Below are 18,048 nucleotides of genomic sequence, written 5' to 3'. Positions count from 1 at the left end.
AAAACATGGAAACACCAACATTGGCAGCATTTCTCTTGCACATAAAAACTCTCTGGGTTATACCAGGTTATAGTTATTTAGGTTAACTACTAGGTTATAAAGTAGCAACTGCTTTAAGGCTCAACACTAATTTAAGTTTGCCTTTTAAAAATGAATAAATAAACAATTTTCCAGATCAGATTTCTCAAAATATTTATCCACAAGAACGTATGGTACTAAACAGATGTGAACTTTTTCCAAATAGATGCTGTCATTAATTAGCTGATATTTGTCAAGTGCACATTTTTAGGCAGCAAGAAAAAACTGTGCAAACCAAATCTTTCTATCAAAGGTCAGGGTCCTTCTCCATCCTGAGGTGACATCAGTGCCAAGTTAGCACAAACTGCTGCCCAGGCTGAAGCAGATCCAGCAGCTGCTGAAGCACTGCAAGGACACTGCTGCAAACCTCAGCCAGGGGTGAATTGCTAAACCCATCCTCACATCTCAAGACAGAAGGAAACAATTTCTCAGGGTGCAGCAATCACTGGAGTTTATAGCTGTCTTCTAAAATAGCTGGTTCCTCTAAAAGAGCTCCCAAGGAGCAGTCCTTAGCAGGAAACTCCCTCCACCTCAGCTATCCTGGAAGAGCATCGTTACAGGGATGAAACTCAGGCAGTTCATCACAGAGCACTGCCCATCCCAAAGGGCACAAGCACAGCACTGCCATGAGTTACTCTGATTATCAGGCTCATAAGACTTACTGCAGTTCCCTGACACTCATTGCTGAGGAACTGCACTCTTGCACAGACTGAGACAATTTAGCAGTGCTATGTCTCTAAAGGGCACCCATCAGTCATTTTGCTCCAGATTAAAACAAGCACCACCAGAAAACTGAGCAGATCTAGTAAAAAAACCCCTTCTCTGCTGTCACAGGCTTTATCAAACGATTTACTGCTCAGTGCTGCTTTCAGCTGTCCAGTGACAGGGTGTCAGGTTCCTTTCAGTAAATCATGCCAAGGTGAACAATGCAGCACCTGGTCTCTGTGTCCCAAGGCTGGATCACCTGGCTGGTGCCAGACCATACATCAAGTGCATGAATACACCTGCAGTGTGCAGAGATGTGACCTGTCCCTTATGCACTTCACCAGGGCTTAGCTCTAGGAGCTGCAAATGTCAGTACTGATACACCAGCTTGCTTCCAGAAGAGAAATTCCACAGGGATTTATTTGAGTAGGAAAACCAAGCACAATTTTAAATAAATAACGACACGGGTTTTCGTAACAGCACCTTTATGGGAGACAAGGTTAGCTTTAAACAAGTGCCAGGTTACATGAACTTTCAGTCCTCTATATAAAGCAATCTGGGGTTTAATCCATCCTGATGAAACTTGCAACATTTATAGGCACAATACTTGGGCTATATCCACAGTAAAAAAAAAGAGGGGTATCCATTACAGTGCTGGGAGTGGTTAACAAGAAAGTTACCTTATTATGTTATTTTCTAGAGAATAATAATTGTTCTCCACTATGTCCCATTGTTACTTGGATTTCAGAATACAAGCAGTGCAATGCTAGTTAAGATAAAGTGAAAGTTAGGGTAAAGTCAGCTAAAGACCAAATCATCTTCATAGTTACAGACAATTTTGAATATATATTTTGCATGTGAAATTATATTAATTTTTATCAGTAACAATTCCATTTTATACACAACAAACATAACTCCTTGCCAGTAGAGGACTGCACTGTGCATGGCTAATCAGCCTTGAAGAGGAAGTCTGGACCTCAGGCATATCCAGCTACGTGGATCAACACCAATCCCTCCAGATCCAGCAGCTTTGGTTTAATGGACGGAAACTTTGGCCTGTTGTTCAAAGGTACTGGCCAGCAACAAACGAGCAGGACTGGACTTCTTAAAAATAAAGCAAAGTGTGGTATGTGCATAAAGTCAGTGCCTTGATCCTTAAAAGCAGCTCTACAAGCAACTTCACCTTAAAAAGGGGCAGTGCTTAAGTTACAAAAGATTTTGTTTACGATGACCGAAGAAACGGCTCTGCTTCAGGAATTCAAAAGATGGATCAGATTTAGTAGTAGATTTATTAATTTGCTGTGATTTACAACAGGGTGAAAACGTCTGAAACAAGGAGACACCAAAACAGGTTTAGCCAGGAGGTTTATGGCTTCCCAGTCAAATTCATTGACCAATGTGAAGACATTGGGGCAACTGAAGATTAGCAGACAAAAGATAAGCGGAGGCCGGGTGCTGCACTGGTGTTTTGGAGAAAGTATTCCAGAGTGTCTTCTCTTACAGCAATTTCCTTTTCTCAAACTCCTGCAAAGAGCACACAGATGTTACCAGCAGGGAAAACAGAAAATGCTTCTATTATTCTTTTCTATTTCAAATTACTTGGTATGTATCTTAGGAAGTCTGATGTTAAGAATTAAAAATTAAAATATAAAAAACATAAAGTGTGCAAGTTAGGGGAAAATGAAACTGTGCATTCTCCCACCTCACATTAACAAGCCAGCTATGGAAAGCCAAACTGCAGTCACTGCCAGACTGTAATGCTGTCAAGGAATCATTTGCTCCCAGACACAGCCTAATGGGCTTGAAAAACACCAATTCTGCATCAGAAGTGCAGTAGAATCCTTACAGTGAAGGACTTAAGCCAAGGAAGCAACAAAATCAACATTTTCATTTCAGTAAAGAAAAAGCACAACAAAAGAAGGGAAGAATCCCACAGCAGCCTGTGGAGATGCTGTACTATACAGTCACCACAGGAAACAAAAAACACCTAACAAAGCTGAATTATGCATCTCCTCTAGCTGTGAGGCAATCTCCTTTTTTGGATATGAATTAAGTAAAATGCAAATAATCCCATTCCACACCTCAGTTTTTCAGCAGCATATATTCAGTCATAACTCTGAATTATATGCCAAGGCTCTCCTTCCTCAAACTCCCTATTTGGAAATAATGTTCTCATATTTTACATTAATTCAGGCTCTTTGCATCCAGAAAATAATTTCAACAAGTCGCTACGCTTGAAAGCAGAATGCAATTTCTTCTCTATTTTGCTACGTTTACTTTTCTATAAAACAATATTAAATAAAACTGTGTGCACATATCTTTTATGTAGCAATTTCAGCTTGTCCAGCAAATAGAGTTCTTATGTTTAAGCAAGTTCAGAGCAGCAGTGTCTGGGTAAGAGATGGACTCCCAGCTCGTATTCCCTCAGAAGTGGCTTCTTGCTCTAGATGAGCCAAAGCCTGAGGAACCTACCTTGTAGATGGTGCTGCCCAGCTGGGCAGGGGACATGCTGACCACAACCCCTGCACTCTGGAGGGCTGCAATCTTCTCCTTGGCTCCCCCCTTTCCCCCAGCAATGATGGCTCCAGCGTGGCCCATCCGCCGGCCCGGAGGAGCTGTCAGGCCGGCTATGAAGGACACCACTGGCTTGGCATTGGGGCCCTGGAAGAGATAAATGTGTTGTGTGGAGGAGGGTAAGAGGAAAAGAAGTTCCAAGTGGCAATTTGCTCATTTTGTTCATTTTTATTTTGTTAATTTTTTTATTTAAATTGTTCATTTTTAATTTCAATATCAACTCGCCAGGCAAAGTTATTAAATAGCTCACACAGCACAAAGAAGTGTGGAGTACTTCCTCTCCTGATAATCATCATAAACCAGAAGTAAACCAACTTTAAATCTTTCTACAGACCCATGTATACTACAGAAAAAAAAAAGAAATCACTACAAATATTGTTACAGGAATAAAATTCTGAAGTTGACAATGCTCTCCCCATCACAGAACCACAGAATATGCTTGGAAAGACCTTCGAGTCCAACCTCAATAACACTCTTAATTTCAACTCTTTTTCTTTAAAAACCCCACGACTGTTTGAGGTTTTTCTAAATAGAGATGAGAGGCTGAAATGAGCTTTCCTTGATGTGGCAAAAGAAGCTGGCTAACTATGAAAGTGTCTGGAAGCAAGGTGTTTTAAGACTCACGGCATTATTTTCTTTCAAAAATGCTGCTGCATCTTCTTCAGCATTTCCTCCAATCTCCCCAATCAATATGATCCCCTCAGTATGAGGATCCTTCAGGAAGACATCAAGGCAGTCAATAAAGTTAGTTCCATTGAAGGGATCACCTCCAATACCTACAAAAAATATTAAAACCATAAAAAAAAGGATAACTCAGGATATTGCACTTACAACTGAAGTCGAGAAGTAAATTTCAGCATGAGAGTATTCCCAAAGGCTCATAAGACAGGCAGCTCTGAAGGCTCTACCCAAGTCAGAGCATGTCAAATTCCTGCTCCAAATACCTCCCCCACAATTCACAGAAAGCTCTGACACCTGAGTGTTCACCTTTCAAAACATAAACCAAATGTTAAGAACACAGCAGGCCCAAGATGCCAGCTCCACAATTTTGGTGTATGAAAAGTGAATTTACTTAACACACCCAACTAAATGCCTAAGAATGTCCTAATCCATTATAACTAAACTTCTTGGGACAGTCTGTTTCCAAACTGACAGCATATTTGCTGGCAGTTCTCTGTTCAAAGGTGGCTTTAAGGCTTTTATTAACCTGATGTGGAAATGATAACAGAGAGGAGCTGTACTCTCCACAGCACATAGGAATCCCACTTGTCAACACAACTGCCATTCAGCAAATTCTACACTTGCAAAAAGGAATTCTTTTGGATTTACACTTGTGAAGGAAAAGCAGATTAGTCCAGGTACAAGAGGCAGATTCTGAGGGAACCTACCAACACAAAAAGACTGCCCCAACCCAACTTGTGTTGTCTGATGAACAGCTTCGTATGTCAGGGTTCCAGATCTTGACACAATACCTTGAGGAAAGAAAAGAAGATAAACTTACCACTAACACAGCACATAACCAGAGGCAGCTGTTCTTATAGTAATGAAAATCACCTCAGTAAACAACATGAGATTCCAGGTTTTCCAGCTGTCCTTGCCAAAACACTGTAAGACTCTTTCTGTACCACTTCTTGGTTTTCACCTTTTGACACTTAACTCTCAATGGACTAAAGCTGCCCAGAAAGTCAGTAATGTTTTTGTCATGCTAAAGCCTCACCAGGGAAGAAAACTGAAAAGCAAATAAAAGAAAATACTTCTTATCTTGTATGTGAGTAGCTAATGCACGGGACTTAAAACAGAGTTGCAGCTCAACAGTTAACAAAAGAATTCTGTATTGATCACATCTCCAGTATGGCCAGGCACACAAGAGATCTTCCATAACAGGAAAATGCTGCACAAATGCAAGTTATCACTATTAAGGTATTTGTTGCTGCTCAACAGAACACACCTGGCATTTACATTACAGTATCACAAGAGACCCAGTTTTAAATTCAGGATGGAAGGTAGCACAGAGAGCAGGGGCAAAATATTTGCATGGCTTTTTGTTCATTTTTTTCAAGTCAAGACTTCTGTTAGTACTACAAAAGGAAAGGTTTTCAGGAAAAACAGACACCATCTTCCATCTACTTCAAGCCATATAACAAGGAATATAACACATACATTGCATAAACAGAGGAGAAAATACACCACTAGACTAAGAACCTTAGTTTTATCAACTATTTATACTGTTGGCCAGCTCAGATGTGTTCCAGCACAGGGTTTTTTCCTTGCTATGTTTGAAAAGGCCTCCCTGTTTACCACTAAAATCAGATTGCCTCAGAGAAGCTACAGATGAAAGTCCAAAGACTGTGGCTATTTTTATACCTTGCATCACAGTATATTCAGATGATTATTGGATGCCTCACAGTAATAGAAAGCTGGAGAGCACATCACCAAAGGTCACACGTTAGATGAAATTGGGAGGGTGGCATATCTACATTTTTATTCTTTGATTCTTGGATCACCATTGAAAACATTTCCAGCAATGGCAGAGCTACTGGATTCAAGATGTTAAATATTCTTTTGCACTTGATGTGTCTTGCATTCAGATTCTAATAACTTGTGGCTGCAACACATTTCTTGTATATATTTAGAAAATCAGAACAGAACTTTGATTCAGAAGGGAGCTCAGAGTAACACTGGTTGATGCTCCCTTTTACAGTCATAGAGCAATGTCTCAGTGGTTTTTACAAAGGGCATAATTGCAGCCATTTGATTTTTCAATTCCAGGTTTATGGGTACTTGTGAAAGCTGGTGGTGGAACATGAGTGCTAACACATCTTCCAGCATTCCTTAGGTGCAGTCTAGTCTCAAGCCAGAGTGGTCACATAGCAGAGGGAGCTCCTCATGATAAAAAAATGCACTGAGTCCCTGTAATTCAACAGCACTGAACAGGCTTTCCCACAATAAACACATTTTCCATCAAAAAAAGGAAATGCTGAAAAAGGTACTATTGTGCTCAAGTGAAACTGGTTCCCTTGCTGACAGGCAACAGCAGCATGTGCTGTTTACAGAAATATTTCTGAAGCTCTACCTAAGTACAAATTGACATTTCAGAAGAAATCTCTCTACAGATCTTGAACTGCATTATTTGAAAATAAAAAAATCAAGTTGTTATTTCTATAGTTTACAACAAGGAGCTGACAGAAGTCAGGACAAGAGACTTGCATGTAACAGGGTGTGTAACTCATCACACACAGGGGCTGTGACCAATACTGATGATGAACAAGTCACTGCCTTCCTGCCCTTTACCACACTGCCTGAAAATTGGGTATATTTGTCACTTCCACTTGTGATGGCTTCATAGCTGTCTAAATTGTGTTATAAACTTCTCTGTAGTCTCTTCTCTTTGCTGAAGTACTGAGATCACCAGAAGAGTAGGATCCCAGTCTCAAGCAGCCAAGCTGGTGGAAGGAATAGTGTTGGAGAGCTTAGTGCTCTCAAATCTCAAGAAAAATGAAAGATACCGAGAAAAGTGGACGAGATCAAGTCAATCACATTACCTACAGGAATTCCCAACTGCTTTGCCTCTACCATCAGCACCCAGTGTCTACTGTGGAAGAATTCCAGATGTGGGCCTTCAGGATTGATAATGCTAAAATTCATGTACAAATTGAGGACAGAAAAGCTGTCCCACAGTGTTATCAACTCTCTCCAGGGCAGGATGTGCCTTGCCTCAGGGGAAGAACACTAGAGCACCAAACTTGTGTTTTAGATGATGCATAAATATTCAACAACTCACCAATTCTTCCTTTCTTGTGAATGTGACCAGGCATGATACCAATTTTACATTCTCCAGGCTAAGGAAAGAGTGGGAGAAGTCAGATGGAACATTCAAAGCACCACTAGGAAGAGTTCAGCCTTGGACCAAAGCCAGAGGTGACTTACATTGATGACCCCGGGGCAGTTGGGGCCCACCAGGCGGGTCTTGTTCTGCCGCAGCAGCCGGTGTTTGACGCGCACCATGTCCTGCTGGGGGATGCCCTCAGTGATGCACACCACCAGGGGCATCTCGGCATCGATGGCCTCGTTGATGGCAGCAGCAGCAAATGGGGGAGGGACGTAGATGACAGTGGCTGAAGCACCCGTTTGTTCTTTGGCCTGCAAGGGACACAAGGAGAAACACATTGTGTGTTTAGTGGGGCTGAAGAGAATGTTTGACAACAGGTCATTTAAAATACATCCATTCTCAGGCATGAATTAAGGATTTGTATTAATCTACTATCATCTAAGCAAGTGTTAAATTCCCTGAAGATGGAGCACAACCAGGAACTGAGAACTGACCGCTGTCTGGGAAGGATCTGCCCTGTGATCACCACCATAAATGCTCTTACATAACAGTTTGCTAAAAATTCATCATGCACAGCAGAATCAATCAGAAACTTAGCTGCATTCATAAAGCAAGTGTACCAGGCTCTGTGAACTTCACAGTGGAAGCCAAACTGGTGCCTGACCACCCTGAATGCTCTCTCTTTTACAAGGCTTCTGTTTCACTCTCTGCCCAGTGACATCCATGGCTCAAATATTTGTTTCTCCAGTGTGAGTCATGAAATAAGGAACCCTTCAGCTTTAAGCTCTGTGCCCTCCAGTCACTGCTGCAAATTACCTCCTTCACAGAATTAAACACAGGCAGACCTAGATGAGTTTTTCCCCCTTTCCCTGGAGAAATTCCTCCAACTAGATTGGTGCCATAGTCCAATGCCTGCTGGCTGTGAAAGGTGCCCTATGAGAGAGAAAATAAGTAAATTTAGAAGGCATGTAACAGCAAATAAACTTAACCAAAAACTTTGATGTTATCTATAATTCTGAAGGCAATTTATGTCACTGAAATTTGCAATAAGAAGGGAAGTTTTCACTACACATACATATATACATATATAATAAGATATTTTGGCGAGTGCATCCACATGTTTTAAATGCATTTGGAATATGCTAATATGCTCTTTTTTTTCAATCATAGCACTGTAATTTCATGCTCAAGAGTATTCTTTTGTGTGCTGCTAACACACCTGCAGACACAGTAGCCACAGTTTCTTTCCCACATTAAGTCTGGCAGATGACAAACATTACAGTGAAATAGAAGAAATTGGCATGCTCATCCATGACTAGCTGATAGTCTAACAAAAGCAGCCTTCTCTGCCTGCAAATGTGTAAAAGAGTGAATCTGAGAAAATTACTAAATATCCTGAAATAAAAACAGAAATTTAGTTCATAGGCATTGATATTGAAATGCATTTGTGGAAGAAGCACTTTGAAAATGGGAAGGTTTTTGCAGTTTTTTTGCAAACAGCCTTTTACAAAGAAACCCTTTCAGCTGTATATAATATGAAAAAAATGAAAAGCACTATAATAGAGATGACTCAAAACCAACTTTCAAGTTTGTGCACAAGTATTTGGGCCAAAGAATGTAAACTACAGTGCTGAAGGGACCTTCCTGATGGTGAAGGAACTCCAGCTTCCTATCAACACAGACAAGGCAGGATATAAACCATTTCATATAAAACTACATTTTCTGAGCAATTAACCTTCTGACTGAAAGGCTGATAGAAAACATGACTTATAGACGTACCTGTTTGCCTGTAAAACCCTGACAGATAACCTTTGTGTTCTTGTTAACATACAGGTTTTTCCTGGATGCTGTGTAGGAGCAGTGTCGGACTCCATTCTGTTGGACTGGAGAGAAAAGAGAAGAGAGCACAAACCATTAATCCTCTCCTTTGGTAGACTCTGAGTCAAAACATGTCCTACTAAGTAAGTGCATATCAGTCAATGCTTGTATCAAAAAATCATGAGCAGCTCATGTTTTCAAGAAGCCTCATTCAGTGCTTGTCAGGCTAAGACATTAAACACCCGTAGCTCACCTATTACGCCAATTACTCAATTTACTAGAAATTAGGAGAGGTTTCTCATGCTGAGTACTCGGTATCAGGATTCCTCCTGACAAAAACAACTTCTTAAGCACCTCTTTCATTTGCAAACAAACACGTTTTTATCTTCTCAGATACTCTGCAAAGTGACAAAGCAGAGCTAAAATCCTGATAAAATCTTGAGACTGTTACAACGCTGGTACTATGTGACACCTCCTATGAACAGAGCACAGTCCAGAGCAGACAATGAGAGACACTGAGGAGCTCAAGGGTCCCTCAGCCCAGGAAAAACCTGATGCTATGTAAGACAGCAAGAGATCTTTTTCCAAGATTCCTAGCTATGGCATCACTGCTGGACACACATTTGGGCTCAAGAGGAAACACAGCTCTCCAGATACTCCACTAGAGTGATTTTCAATTTAGTTCTCACAACTCTGTGCTGAGAGAAGAAAACAACACAACTAGAAAAAGAGCACGGTGTGTGCTGGCAACAAAAAAGCCAAAGGGAATGACTGCATCTGTGCTGAAGGGAAAGGAATGATGACAGCAAATGCACAGAATGTTACCACAGAAGAAAGCCTGAGATGAGAAGAGAGGGCTTCTGGTGTAAATAGGATGCACACCTACATTTATTGCCATATGCTTTTTCAAACACCACAGTTTTGAGGGGATCAGAACCAATTTATTCCCTGCAAGTGTCTGACAAAATAACCTTAATTTATACATAGAGTGACCCTGGGAAGGCACAATCCTAATACAAGATCTCCAATATATACACCAAAATGTTACTGTTTACCCCCTCAGCTCTTTTAAAACTTTAGCAATTAAGACTTAAGAAAGTAAATAGTGCAGTTGAAATCAAAATAACAGACCCTGAATCATGGTCCCCAAACTGTTCCATATACATACTCAGGCACATCTGAACAAGAGAATATTTTTTTCCTTTTTCTCTTTTTAGGAAGGGAGTAAAAGCTTTTAAGGAGAAAGAAGCAAAAAAGTATCTTTATGATAATACACAGAATTTGTTAAGATGCATTATTAAATTATTATAATAACAGAATTTCTATGGGTTGTAAATCTGCAGAAACATACACACACATTTCCATCACAGAACTTCACGCTTCTCTCTTGCCAACTAAAGTTTAGTGCTACACTGCTTTTATGCTTCAGTTGCATTCAAAGGAGTGAACAGAAAAACCAAACCATGCCAGAAGCAGCCTACACACATCAGTGCTACTGCTAAACCTAAAGTCTTTACTCCATTCTTAGAAAGTGCTGGCAAACCCAGGGTTTAACTCCAGCCACCTTCTGTTCTCTAAGGAGCTGTAGCAAATCCTCAGCTTCACACAGACACAAAGTAAAACTCCATACAGAAAGGAACAGCCTAAGATGCAGCAAACTTGTGAGAGAAGTGGCAAAAGTGCACTTCAGCTTAGTGACCTTCAGGGTTTTAACCTAAACCATAACAAATACTGCTGCAGAACTTGTTATGCCAGGAAACACAAAGCAGTAACAGACAAAATCCACCTGAAATCCTTAGGAAAAGCCATAAAAACAAACAAACAAACAATTGTATACTGGGCTGCATCCAAAGCAGCGTGGGCAGGGTGAGGGAGGGGATTCTGCCCCTCTGCCCCACTCAAGTGAGACCCCACCTGAAGAGCTGTGTCCAGCTCTGGGGCCCAGCACAGGAAGGATGTGGAGCTGCTGGGGTGAATCCAGAGAAGGGCAGGAAGTTGATGAGAGGGATGGAGCTATGAGGAAATGCTGAGAGAATTGGGATTGCTCAGCCTAGAAAAGAGAAGCCTTTGGGGTGACTCAATTCCCTTCAGTACCTGAAGGAAACTTACAGGAAAGATGGACCAAGACTAATGACAGGGGCATGTAATGACAGGACAAGGGGGAATGGCTTCACAGTGGAAGAGAGCACATTTAAATTGGGTATTAGGGAAAAAAAGCCTGTACTGTGAGGGCGGTGAGACCCTGGCACTGGTTGTCCACAGCCACGGCTGCCCCATCCCTGGAGTGTTTCAGGCTGGGCTGGATAGGGCTTGGAGCAACCTGGTCTAGTGGAAGATGTCCCTGCCCATGGCAGGGGTGGAACAAGATGATCTTTAAGGTCACCTTCCAAGCCAAAGCATTTTGTGATTTTATGATTTTATGAAAATATGTCTAAGGCTGAGATTTAATGAACAAAGGCTACCAGGCTGGCTGTGGGAGGGGAGAGAGAAGCCACTGCTACAGAAGACAGCACAGGATGATCTTTGTCCTAGGCTGAGGACTTGGTCTTCCTAGGCAGGGCTGCAAGGCCCTGCCTGCAAAGGCACATCTGGTGAAGAGCAGCCTGCCTCCAGAAAAGGGAGAGGCAAAACAAAACCAGGAACAGCTGGAATGCTGGTCAGGAGAGCAGGCAATGATCTACCTGAGTCCAGCCACTCAGGCAATCCCTCACTGTCAGATGTGCCTGGGTGACACCCAACCCTGAGGACAGCAGAGGATGATTCCCCTTGAGAAAGAGCTGCTCCAGTCCTTACCACCAGTGAGGCCTTGGGGAGAACACTCCAGGCTTCCAGGAGAATGGCAATGACTGTTTGAAAATGGGCCTGCAAGGGGAAAGAACAAACAGGCAACATAAACTGATTCAGATCTAAGTTTTACAGAGCCTGTGCCCAATCACTGGCAAATCCAACTGCAAAGTAAGAGAGGAATACTTGCTAGCCACCTGTCACTGAGCAATTTCAGTACTTTGAAAAACATAAAAATCACAAAATGGGTCAAGTTGGAAGGGATTACAGTGGGTCACTGGTCCAACCTCCCTGCTCAAGCAGGGTCATCCTACAGCACATTGCACAGGATTGTGTCCAGATGGTTCCTCAATATCTCCAGTGAGGGAGACTCCAGTGCCTCCTTGCTGATGACAAACTCACAAATAGTCACAATTTCTCTACACCTTACAGCAATTGTACACTCCCAGTTCAACTGTTCATTCATTCAGATCTAGTTTCGGATTTTTACAACTTTGCACAAAAATGTTTTTGAAAGCTTAAGTTTGCCAATCCTCCATTTTCAGAAGACAGTAATAATATATTTTTCAAGGACAAAAAGCTTTTGAGCATTTTCTAAACTATCAAAAAAAATTTAGGCACTGATATCAAAACAGCATTAAATTAAAATTTAAGCTTTGTGTGGATTTACCCTTAAAATCCATGTGCTTGTTGCAGTATGGCCTCGCTTCAGAGAAAATATAGCTGGTTCAAAAATCCTGGCTGTAGATTTGAGCCCTTTGCTGTCTCCAGAGGCAGGCAGCTTAGCATGGGCAAATGTCTGGAGAGCAACATATTTTTGAAGTGGTTTATGGAAAAAAAAAAAAAATAAAAATCACCTTGCAGTCTCTGGGCTGGATGAGTCTGAGTTTCTGTGTTTTTTCAAATGGTTTGATACAGTTCTGTACTCGTGCTCCTGGCCCCAGCTGCAGCAGCAAGGTTTGCCCCAGTTATCAGCAGAGGGGAGCAGCAGCAGGGCCATGGGTCAGGATGAGGTTCTGCTCCACGTGGCACAAACAGCAAGCCCTGGGTGCAAGCAGCTGGCAATTTCAATAGTTAAAGACAGATCCAAGATGAGAAGGAAACAGGTGGAAAGTGGAAATGGCATGCCCAAGTTCACAGCAGGTATGAGTCAGAAATAGCAGCCAAGTCTCAACTTCCACCCAGGACCTGCTTCACAACTTCCAAATCCATCCAGACAATTGATTTTACTACAAAAAAAAAAAAAAAATCTGGGTGCTTAGGTGTAAATGCATGCTGCTTCATGAAGACTGGAGGACAAATAAAATTAAAAAAAATAATGTTCTTCAGCTGTGAACCAGCAAGGCCAAACCCACTGGTGATGCTATTTTAATGCTCACATCTAAATTACAGGCCAAAGGTGAAGGCTCCAGATGAAGTCCTAGAGCACAAGGACAAGTCTTATCAAATCCAACTTTTCCCAAAAGCACAGGGAAAATGTTACATTTTGTCAAGTCAGAGTTCTAAGATAACATTACCATGTCCAACAAAGGCCTGTAATAGACTTTTAACAAAGTGTATTAAAAATAAGAGTCTGGACAATCTTTCCAGACACAATATTCATTTCTGCCCCACCCCTGTTCAGTTTGTGGTTTAAAAATAAAGTTATACAAATAACAAGATTATTTATTTTGGCTTTTCAGTACTTTAATTCTACTTAGCTAAAAAGTGAGATGTACTGTGGCAAGAGCCTACTTTGGTCCATTGTAAAGGAAAACAGTTATGAAAAGTGCTCAAGTACCCAACCTCTGCTGTCTCAGGAGAGATTTGAAAAGCAATATCTAAATTTAGCAGTGGGGCATAAGCCTGTATATGGAACACCAGCTGTTTTACAGTCAAGAAACCTTATTAGAAACTAAGGGACAGAGTTACTCCAACACCACACACTGCTGCTGGTTCCTCTGGCATTTCCAGGCAACGAGGCCCCAGCCAAGAGCAGACCAGCTCTTGTACTCACTGCAGTACAAATAATTGGAAAATCTACCTCATTTACCTCTTAGGAAAAAATCTCACAAAACCAAGGCTCAAGCAAGACTTAAAGCTCACTTGTGCATTCCAATTAACAAGCCTTTCTAGAAAAATACCCTATTATATTTATCATGGAGTCCAAACAGGAATTTACACATTAAAAAGAAAACTGATCCATTTACAAGGTATGTTAAAGAACACAGGGTATTTAAATACCATTTACACTGAGCTTTCAGGCCCTCCTTGAGCAGCAACACCTCTCAGGCTCAAATGTCATTTAAAACAATGCAACCCAAGCTACATTTCATGGAATCACAGAATGGCTTGGGTTGGAAGGGACCTTTAGAGGTCATCTAGTCCAAACCCTTCTGTATTTGGGTTGTTCAAACAGTGACAGCACAGATCCTAAAGGCTGAATCTCTTCTTCATCCAAACTATACAAAGCTCAGAACTTACTATTTTCAGGGCTTCTTGTAGGATTTCCTATGGACACAAATCCAATCAAAATGTCTCTTCTTACCCATATTTACCCCAAATCAAAAAAAAAAAAAAGAAAATTTGGAAGCTGAGGTAGCATCTGAGGCTGCTCATAAAAGAAGCCCAGTATAAGAGGAAGATGAAACAGCAAATTCCTCTCCACAATGACCTGAGCTGACACCGACATTGCCAGAAGACTGAAATTCTTCCTCTATTGCTCCTTGAAATACCCATAGAACTTGGGAGATGAAGGAAGATATTCCCTTTCTTTTCTATTACCTATTTAAGGAAAGAAGAATAAGTGAAATTCTTCCTCTATTGCTCCTTGAAATAGCCACAGAACTTGGGAGATGATGGAAGGTACTCCTTTTCTTTTCTATAACCTATGTAAGGAAAGAAGAAAGCCTCAGAAATCATAGGAGCTCCAATGTAAGTGGGGAAAATGGAGGCCAGTGTAGGGGAAGCTCAGGGAAGGACTGAGGTAGGAGGAGAGCTACTTAAAATGCTGTGTCTTTTTTACACACACACATCCCAACCCCCCCTCTTTATCTCCCATCAGTTACGGGCCTTCAGCTTGCTCCTCAGAGTTCCTTCCAATGTTTTCTACAAGTTTAAATTACATTTTTATGACCATCTCCTTTCTCCTTCCTCTGCCAACAAATGCAAGGCCTGAGGAAGACACATCAGGAACAGTTGTGGGGAGCTCCTGACAGTGCAGAGGAGCATAAACCCATCCCCAGAACTCACTCAGAAGTTATCATTACATTAGCAGAAGATGCTCCTTGATGACAAAGAAGCCTTCATGCTATTGAGGGATTGTTCAAAATATCCTTTAAGAGGATTATGCACTCCAGGATTCCTGTTTATCAGTCCTCAGGTTCTCTCCTCTCACCCTTCCCTTGCCAAATTCCTGTTAATGACGGAAACCCAGATCTGTGACCATGAAATAGGAGTTGAGGAATTAAGTAAATTAATCAGGCCGCAAAGGGCAGATGCAATGCCTACACTACACCCATCACATTAAAACAAATCGACAACCAGTGGGAGATGACATTCAGAAAAATTTCAGTTCTTTCAACACATCTCTTTCCTAATCCAAGTCTCTCCTCAGTACAAATCCACTGCTTCCTACAAGCCAACAAGCTGCTTTTCCCCAGGGATCCTCCACCAAGAATGTGAGCAGGTAAAGGTTTGTGAGCTTTCCTCCCTCCACACTGTTGACATAAAAACAATTAAGGAATTCTTCAGTTTGGGTTGCTATTTCTGCAGCAATCCTTTGCCAGGGTTACTCCCATAATTACTGTAATCTTTTAATCTAAGAGCTCTCCAAAGTCTTCTAACACGTCCAGGACATGGAACCCCAAATCCTGACTCTCCAGTCAGTTCAGATGCCTACAAAAACTCTTCAAGGGTATGGACAAGCACAGATCTCTCCTAAAGCTGTCCATACACCAGCTGTGCTCTGAGCTGACCTTTGAACAGCACTCACCATTTACTGACAGATTTCATACTCCATTTCCACAGCTTTCTCATCTCAACCTTAGGGATACACACCCCGCATGTTCCTTCAGCAATGCACCAACAAAAACAAGCTTTGCATCTCTTTTGCAACAGAACACACTGGGCACTCATGATTTCAAATCATTCAGAGAAGCAGATGTTAATTGTTAGTGAAAATGTACATACAAAGCCCAAATTTAAGGTTTCAGCAGTCTTTAAAGGGTAAAGAGTATCAAACCAAAGATTTCTAATGAAGGACTATTTCATCCTGCAGGAGTTTCTGTAAAAGACTTCATGAACAGCTGCATAAAGACACTTCTTGAGCCACTTAGATTTCTTCCTCCCTTCTACCCCCCAAAATAATTTTATAACTATTCCCTGAATCTCTTACTGCTGTTTGTAAAGGGAACAATGTGGGGTTTTAACACATAAAACCACACTCAAGAGTAGCTTTGCTGGGACTATAAATTAAACTAAATTGGAAGGTGCTACATTCCCATCTGTTCCCCTCCATCAGAACCAATTCTTATTGGGCCCAGGGGAGCCAATTCAAAAAGCTGAAGTGGCAGAAATTAACAGCACAAATAGTTTTCTGATCTTGCTCGTGGAGAACAAGAGGCAGGAATGGATACCCACCTGGACAGTAGGTGTGCCACAGGAACTACTCAGAGCAGCCTGGGGTTGTGAGATCACATTACCTGACCTGCAAGTCACCACACCACCGAGACAAAAACACTTTATGTGCAGTCAAATGAGGTAGGTTTGAGTTTGTTCATTCATTTTCAGCTAAAAGAACCACATTAATGCACCTCTGTTTACATTCCTAGTAACTGCTCTTGTGCCTGGGCATACCCACACTGATCTTGTAGAATGGCTTGGGCTGGAAAGGACTTTAAAAGACCATCTCATTCCAACCCCTTGCCATAGGCAGGGACACCTTCCACTAGAGCAGGCTGCTCCAAGCCCCATCAACCTGGCCTTGGACGTGTCCAGGGATGGGGCAGCCACAGCTTCTCTGGGAAACCTGTTCCAGTTTCCTCACTGTAAAAAATTTCTTCCTAATATCCAATCTGAACTTACTCTCTTTCACTTTGAAGCCACTATCCTTTTTCTATCACTACAAGTCTCCTTTTCAAGAGGATGCAGCCAAAGAAAAAGCACACTGGAAGGAAGAAGAAAAAAAAGAAAAAAAAAAAAGGAGAAAAGCACTTTATTTTCCATTGTGATGTTCAAAACAACACATATTAAAAGTTTCGAGCTGAAGTACTAGTCTCAGACTGCTCGCATTCTCCAAAAAGGGAAGTCTACAACCTTATCCTTGGCAACAGAAAGAACTTCAGCAAGCTGTGCTGAAACCACAGGGTAATTCAAGGCCCTCCAGAGGCCTCCAGCCCCAGCTCTACGGGCTCCCTCCGGCCCTTGCCCTTTGGAGTCTTTCCGGGGCCACAACGCCGAGAAAACCTCCCCGTGCCCCACACGTGCGGCCGCCCACCCTCCCCGGGAAACTTCCCATTACATTTACAAACAGCTCCCTCGCAGCCAGGCGTGCCCCTGCCCCGATCCTGCCCGCTCCCAACGCCCAGCGATGCCCGGAGCAGCGCCGGCAGCAGCGCGGGTTCCCCCGGGGACAGCCCGAGTCCCGCCCCGGTGCCCGCGGGCCGAGCGCGCCCGGCCGCGCTCCGCCGTGACCTTGCCCGGCCCCTGCCCTGCCCTGCCCGGCCCGGCCGGGCCCCGGCGCTGCCCGCGGCTCCCGCGGCGGGGCCGGGAGGGCTCGTCCCGGTACTCACGGCGGAGGAAGCGGCCGAGCAGGCGGGCGGCGGCGGGGCTGCAGCGAGACATCGTCCCGTCCGCAATGACGGCGGCGGCGGCCCCGAGCTCGGCCCGCCCCGGCGGCGGAAGCGGCTCCGCGCGGCCTTCTGGGTGTTGTAGGCATGGGAGCCATGAGGGTGGGAAAGGGCTCCGGGATCAGCGAGCCCGAGCTGCCACCCTGCAGCTACGAACACGTCGGTCTGTCCTCAAACACCGCCAGGGACGGTCACTGCGAGGGGCTGTGGACTTCCTCAAAGGCAGGGAGGCCCTGCAGAGAGACCTCAGCAACTGTGAGGGTGAGGTTCAACAGGGAAAGTGCCGGATTCTGCACCTGGGATGGAGCAACCCTGGATGTACGGACAGACTGGGGAATGAGGGGCTGCAGAGCAGTGCCAGGGAAAGGGACCTGGGGCTCCTGGGCTGTGGAAAGTTGAGCCTGAGCCAGCAGTGCCCTGGCAGCCAGGAGG

At 43.1% G+C, this 18,048-nt stretch overlaps 1 protein-coding gene across 3 annotated transcripts; it reads right to left on the bottom strand.

Annotated features, from left to right (window-relative positions):
- Positions 1 to 1,251: 1,251 nt before the first annotated feature.
- Positions 1,252 to 17,704, bottom strand: SUCLG1 (succinate-CoA ligase GDP/ADP-forming subunit alpha). Of its 3 annotated transcripts, none has more exons than XM_041402691.1 (10): positions 17,560 to 17,654; positions 11,798 to 11,866; positions 8,966 to 9,069; positions 8,003 to 8,119; positions 7,285 to 7,497; positions 7,139 to 7,196; positions 4,746 to 4,829; positions 3,982 to 4,133; positions 3,256 to 3,444; positions 1,252 to 2,307 (listed from the first exon to the last, which is right to left on the bottom strand). In XM_041402691.1, exons 1-10 carry the CDS (start codon positions 17,609 to 17,611, stop codon positions 2,281 to 2,283), a joined length of 1,065 nt encoding a protein of 354 aa, XP_041258625.1. In that variant the 5' UTR covers positions 17,612 to 17,654; the 3' UTR covers positions 1,252 to 2,280. The 3 variants fall into 3 exon arrangements, with proteins under 3 accessions (XP_041258625.1, XP_041258626.1, XP_041258627.1); XM_041402692.1 differs by lacking the exon at positions 17,560 to 17,654 and adding an exon at positions 12,459 to 12,486; XM_041402693.1 differs by lacking the exon at positions 11,798 to 11,866 and having other exon boundaries at positions 17,560 to 17,704.
- Between the last annotated feature and the right edge of the window lie 344 nt (positions 17,705 to 18,048).

Source organism: Onychostruthus taczanowskii, unplaced genomic scaffold, assembly GCF_017590055.1.
Source record: "Onychostruthus taczanowskii isolate IOZ18803 unplaced genomic scaffold, ASM1759005v1 scaffold2, whole genome shotgun sequence".
Taxonomy (NCBI): domain Eukaryota; kingdom Metazoa; phylum Chordata; class Aves; order Passeriformes; family Passeridae; genus Onychostruthus; species Onychostruthus taczanowskii.
Note: the sequence above shows the minus strand (reverse complement) of the source record. Positions and strands in the feature narration are given on the sequence as shown.